The sequence below is a fragment of the Myotis brandtii genome, unplaced genomic scaffold, assembly GCF_000412655.1.
Source record: "Myotis brandtii unplaced genomic scaffold, ASM41265v1 scaffold378, whole genome shotgun sequence".
Classification (NCBI taxonomy): domain Eukaryota; kingdom Metazoa; phylum Chordata; class Mammalia; order Chiroptera; family Vespertilionidae; genus Myotis; species Myotis brandtii.
In genome coordinates this window covers 1,335,210-1,341,588 of record NW_005364521.1, presented here as the reverse complement: position 1 = coordinate 1,341,588, position 6,379 = coordinate 1,335,210, and the positions used below count along the sequence as shown (strand labels likewise).

Here is a 6,379-nt window from a genome sequence, read left to right as displayed (position 1 = left end):
GGATTTCTATCTTCTCCTGCCTTAATTTTCCTCTCCCTCCCTCATCTACTTCCTCCTTGTTCTTTTTTTCTCAATACCTCTTCCTCTCCAGTGCCTCTGCTTTGGTCCTGTTGGGGTACCCACAGGCAGTGCTTAGCTTGGCTGGTGGCATTAAGACCTAAAGTGCTGCTAACCACATTGAACTTGGTCCCGTGGTCACAATCCATTCCAACACTCTGTCCCTGCTCCCCACCCCCTGGATACTGCAGTTTCCCTCCCTCTTTGGTGGCCTCCATGGGATGTAGCAAAATCTCCAGGAGGTGGAACCTTTTATCTTCAAAGTGCTTTCATACCCACTGAACCTCCTTCAAAGGTGGGCAAGGAATATTATGCCCATTTGACAGATTAATAAAATGGGGCCTCAAAGAGGACCCAGGGAAGTCTGTGACAGCAGGATAAGGACTCACCCTCATGTGTCCCTTTTGTCCAAATGCACGGAAGGCATGTTCAATGATGCACTTTTCCCTCTTGGATGACTTGTTTCCCAAGATCTGGAAAAGGGCTCTTAGAAGTAGCCCTTTGCTGGGGAGGTTGGGGTGGGTAACAATACTGGGCTGTGTTCTGTTCCCAGGGGGGCCCTTCTGTGCTTGCAGGGGAGCGGGTAACTTTGGGTACAGTAAAGCCTCAATGCTTCAGACCAGTTAGAAGCCCTTCAGCATCATGGCGATGTCTGAACTGCTTACTAGTAAGAACGTATCTCGAGCCCAACTAACCATCACCAAAGCAGTCTAAGGTTGAAATCCCCTGGCCTTGACTTAACAGCTTCACTGTGGAATTAGCACCGCCACCCTCTGAGCTTGGAAACAATGCTCTGGTTCCCTCCTGTGTGCGGGTTAAGCCTGTCCCCCGGTGAGGTCCGTGCTCAGCCGGTGCTTTCATGTGGAATCGCAGTCTGGCTGAAGGAGGCTTTACTATACCTTGGCTAGACTAGTGACTAGTGTGTAGTGCGTAGCCTGGGGGTTGACTGACTCATTCTGATTGCCAGGGTTGACCTCTGCCCCATGCCCCTGCCCCCTGGCTCCTTTGCAGAGTGCGGTTACGATCTGATGGAGCAGCCATTCCCAGGCGCCGAAGCGGGGGCGACACACACAGCCCACCCCGGGGCCTGGGCCCCAGCATAGACACGCCGCCCCGGGCTGCCGCCTGCCCCAGCAGCCCCCACAAAATCCCCCTCACCCGGGGCAGGATCGAGAGCCCCGAGAAGCGGAGGATGGCGACGTTCGGGAGCGCTGGCAGCATCAACTACTCTGACAAGAAGGCGCTCTCAGAAGGGCACTCCATGAGGTCGACGTGCGGCTCCACCAGGCACAGCAGCCTGGGGGACCACAAGTCCCTGGAGGCCGAGGCCCTGGCAGAAGTAAGGGCCATCAGGAATGCAGGCCGGGCCAGTGGAGACCCCCAGAGGGGGAGCAGGGTGGGAACTTGTGGACTGGGGGACCACTTTGCCCTTAATGCCAGGCTTAAGGCTAAGCCAGAACACAAGATAGATAGGGAGCTGGCTTCCCACCTGCCTGCTGGCCTCCCCATGGGAGTGGAAGTTGGATGGGTGCTGCTGCTGGCTAGGGTTCCTGTGAAGACTGAAGAGCCCCCCTTAATCTTCAGGAATGGAGGGGGAATTCCTGTCTAAGGGAAAGGCTGGAAGCTGGAGATGTAGGAATGGCAGGTGATTCCGTGAGAAGGCATAGCTGAGTTATTCATTCATTCATTCATCTATCTGTTCATTCATTTCATTTCATTCATTGACTCATATTGATTGAGCACCTGCTGTGTGACAATCACTGGGCTAGGCACTGAGAGTACAATGATGACCTAGAATGGACCCAGGCCCTGCCCAATTTAGAGAAGAAAGAGACATCAACCAATAACACAGCTGTGAAATGGCAGTTGGGCCAGGTTCTTTGAAAGAGTGGTATGTGATATTTTGAGAGCCTAAAATGTAGGGATTGCTCAGAGGGGGAGAGACTTCTTGGGGGGTCTTCTATGACCTGAGATACAGAGGATAGGGGGAATAAATGGCTGACACTGGGGTGGGGGATGGAGATACGACCCGATATACAGAGGTTAGGTGGAATAAACAGCTGACGCTGGAAGGGAAGATGCAGCCAGAACCTTCTTGGCTGTGAGAATTGCTCCTTAGAGAGTGGTATTTGAATCCCTGGTACAAGGGGAAGGGGAAAGTTGTGGGTTTGGGGGCTGTGCTCTAAAGGAGACCAGGAAAGTTTCCCCGGGGAAAACCAATGCAGAAACAACTCATCCAGCAGCTAGAACTCCTGCTCACACCCACAGGGCCTAGCTGGGCCCCGTGTCCTGATGCCCACTCCCGAGGGACACCTGAAGATCAGCACCTTGGCATGGTCCCGCAGAGGAAGACCTGCTTGTCCTTCCATCCTTGAAGGCTGTCCCCTTGGGGAGCATCACCCTAGCATCCACCATTACCCGAAGCTCTAGTAAGAGCCAGGATGCCACTCCCCAAGGCCCAGAGCCCTTAACATAAACAATCAAATGCAGTGCAGTCTAGGCCAGTGTTTCCAAAAGTAGCTCCCACAGCAGACTAGTTCACAGGATGTTAATGGGGGGAGAGGGGAAATGTGTTTTGTTGTCAACCAACTTTGGGAAATTCCTGTTTGACAAAGTTGAATGCCTTGTCTACAAGATTTCTTAGAACCTTTAAGTATGTTGAAGTATGTGTATTATGAATCTCCAAAAAGAGAAGAGGGCACACCCAGACTTCTTTGAGCTTTATTCACAGCACATTCATAAGACAAGCCTAAAGAATGAACACACTTGGGAAATGCTTTATGCATTTTTCTCCCTTTGTAAACATACCTACACATTCTCTAATTTGATAACTGCCATTCAAAAGCTCCTTTCATGGACAGAGGTGAAATGGGAAAGCATGGTAGATAATATGTAAATAGCCAAGAGGGGCACTAGATGGCCTCCAGCCTGCTGAGCATTGGCGCTGCCTTCTCAGACTACAAAAAGGAGCTGTGGCAAGGAAATACCAAGTGGTCGATGGAGCTACTAGAAATTCTCTGGTCTCAAAATACCCTTTAGGACTTAGATTTGAACCCAGTGAAGAGGCTGTTTGCGGAACTTGCTACACTGCCATCCAAAGTGGAAAGATGTAATTTGTGAGGAGCTGAAAAGTACTCCTTTCCTATCCCACCCCCTGGAAGTCCATCACCCGCCAGCACCTCTCTGCAGCTCCTCTCTGGAGATTATGGCTCACCCCTCAGACTAATGCCAGGCTCCTGCCTAAATTACTCAGCTGATCTTTCTCTGAGCTTTCTGTCTTTCTGGCTCACACTCTGCCAGGGTAGAGTGGTAGTGATGGGAGGGATGGTGGTGGAGGGGCGATAATTGCACCTTATTTATTGAAGTTTTACCTTTCAGCTCACACTGGAGCAGAGCAAACAAAGAGTAGTGAAGTTCATAGAGGAGTTAATTTAAGCAGAGTGGCATGTTGAAAGTAGACTTTATTCCTGCAGGGTTGGGAGAAGGCAAAGATGGGGAGAGACTGCCCTCTCTCCCCTCATGCAGAAAATCCCGCACAGCTAATCCTGTAGGTAAAGGCCCAAAGGCCCCTTCTTAAAGGAGCCAGTATTATGGGGAAGCCTAAAAGCTAATATTAGCTTTATGTTAATACTAGAGGCCCAGTGCACGGATTCGTGCAACATTGGGCTCCCTCAGCCTGGTCTGTACCCTCTCGCAATCCAGGACCCCTCGGGGGATGTCGGAGACCTGGTTTTGGCCCGATCTCCGCAGGCAAGGTCGAGGGACCCACTGGGGCATGAATCCATGCACTTGGCCTCTAGTATGCATATAAGATCTCTCATTAATCTCTTCCCAACTCCCCCTCTTCCCTCTGAGATTCATCAGTCTGTTCCATGTTTCCATGCTTGTGCATTGAGCGTCTGCACCCTGGTGGTCATTGCGTGTCATAGCTACTGGCTGGTCAGCCAGTTGCTTAGGCTTTTATATATATAGACTAGAGGCCTGGTGCACGAATTCATGCACCAGTAGGGTCCCTCGGCCTGGCCTGCAGGATCAGGCTGAAACTGGCTCTCTGACATCCCCTGAGGGGTCCTGGATTGCAAGAGGGTGCAGGCCAGGCCGAGGGACCCCACTAGTACACGATTGGGGCTGGGGAAGGATGCAGGAGGTTGGCCAGCTGGGAAGGGACCACGGGAGGGCTCCAGGGTGTGTCTGGCCCATCTCGCTCAGTCCCAATTGGCTGGACCCCAGCAGCAAGCTAACTTACTGGCTGGAGCAGCTGCCCCCTGGTGGTCAGTGCACGTCATAGCGACTGGTCGACCGATTGATTCTGCCCCCTGGTGGTCAGTGCACATCATAGCGAGCAGTTGAGCCTTAGCAACTTACTGGCTGGAGCAGCTGCCCCCTGGTGGTCAGTGCACGTCATAGCGACTGGTCGACCGATTGATTCTGCCCCCTGGTGGTCAGTGCACATCATAGCGAGCAGTTGAGCAGCCTTAGCATATCAATAGCATATTACGCTTTAATTGGTTGAACAGCTGACCAGTCGACCAGACACTTAGCATATTAGGTAGGCTTTTATTATATAGGATTAGCTAATTAGCCATTAGCTAGTTATCAATAGCTCTTAACAGATCCTAAAAAAGATGGCTGGGACCTTGATTGTGGCCAGACTGGAGGTTGTCATAGGAGCCCAGGACAGGCATTAGGCCACCTGCTAATGGGAGGAAAGGTGGAGGTAAAAGAAGTGGGTATGGAGAGGGGCAGCCAGGACATCCCCAGGCTCCAACCCCATTAGTCTGACCAGACCTGTAGATTTTCCAGATTTGCCCCTGGGCAGAAAAGCAGTGAGTCTTAATAGTCATTACTGAGGCTGTGCACAGACCTTCCAACAGTGGTTTTAAGCAGTATCCTTAATTGTCCCTTCAGTGGCCCAGTCCGTGGTGCTCTGGTCCCGCTCAGCCTGAGCAGCTCCTCTCATGTGCTTAATGTGAACCAAGGACTCTGGCTAAAGGGACTTTAAAAACCACTGTCTGGCAGTTTACAAAGCTTCATCACATCCATTATCTCATTCCATCTTCACAATAAACTTGTGGGCTTTCAACAGATGAACAAAGTATGGTGCTGAGCAACTGAGACTTGCAAGTGGCAAAGGAGTCTTTGCTCAAAAGTCCTAGCCTAGGGCTCCGAAGTTAAATGCTGACTTCCAGCTCCAGCACCCCCTACTGGCTGGAAGGGGAACAGAGGCCTTGGAAGAGGTAGGGATGAGCTAGCCATGACCTCACTCTGTGTCATTCAGAGCACTCGCATCCATATGAGCTTAAATATTAAAACTTCCCAGGAAATTACATAGGCAGATACAGATTTTTGTTGCTTTATAAGACCTCCATTTTAAAAAAATCAAAAGTTCCTGATTATAACAGAGAAGAACGTAACAGTCCCATCACTTTGAGGTGAACATTCTGATATTTAACCTCCAAGGAATTTTTCTATGGGCAAGGATTGTTTAAAATAATAATAATAATGGTTAGTGGCGTGGACTTCGGAGACAGACAACCTGGGTTGAGACTTAGACTGTGCTACTAAGTAGCTGTGTGACCTTGGGCAAGTTACTTAACCAGCCTGAGCTTCCCCATCCTCCTGTGTGCAATGAGCTTAACGGTAGTTCCTACCTGATACGTGTGGGGATGGACTGAATTATTCGGGGCAGGGCTTGGCTTGGTGCTTTGTGCGAGCTTAATGTGTGCCAGGGGTCAGGCCTTGCTCTTCACAGGGACCATATCATTTCATACTCACCCAGCCCCGAGGTCTGTCTTCTAATGATCTGTAATCTGAGGCCCAGGGAGCTGAGGTGACTTGTCCAGGTCATGCAGCAAAGAAGTGGCAGAGCCAGAATTTGAACCCATGTCTGTCTGGCTGCAGAGCTTGCCTTTCTTAGCCAGCAGTCTGACTTGCCCTCACTGTCAGCTCCCTGTTCAGGAAGTGTGCGGGCCACCACTGTGTGGGTTCCCCAACTGGCGACACCCTGGGGATTCAGTCTCCACCCCAGCCATTGGCCCCTGGGGCAACCTCCCTCAGACGCCCCCACGCTGCCCAGGAAGGGTGCTGACCAGAGCTCTCTCTGCCCCCAGGACATAGAGAAGACCATGAGCACGGCTCTACACGAGTTGCGGGAACTCGAGAGGCAGAACACAGCCAAGCAGGCGCCAGACGTGGTGCTGGACACCCTGGAGCCCCTGAAGAACCCGCCCGGCCCGGTCAGCTCGGAGCCCGCCAGCCCATTGCACACCATCGTCATCCGTGACCCCGACGCCGCCGTGCGCCGAGGCTGCAGCTGCTCCCC

At 51.7% G+C, this 6,379-nt stretch overlaps 2 protein-coding genes across 2 annotated transcripts in view; both read left to right on the top strand.

Annotated features, from left to right (window-relative positions):
* Positions 1–6,254, top strand: part of SRGAP3 (SLIT-ROBO Rho GTPase activating protein 3) — a 231,422-nt gene extending 225,168 nt beyond the window's left edge. The window contains exon 22 of the mRNA XM_014544690.1: positions 6,168–6,254. Within this exon, the coding sequence (XP_014400176.1) occupies positions 6,168–6,174 (7 nt within the window). The 3' untranslated portion in view covers positions 6,175–6,254. The remainder of the gene's footprint in view (positions 1–6,167) is intronic.
* Positions 6,183–6,379, top strand: part of RAD18 (RAD18 E3 ubiquitin protein ligase) — a 106,993-nt gene continuing 106,796 nt past the window's right edge. Inside the window, exon 1 of the mRNA XM_014544688.1 lies at positions 6,183–6,353. Coding sequence (XP_014400174.1) covers positions 6,183–6,353 — 171 coding nt within the window. The remainder of the gene's footprint in view (positions 6,354–6,379) is intronic.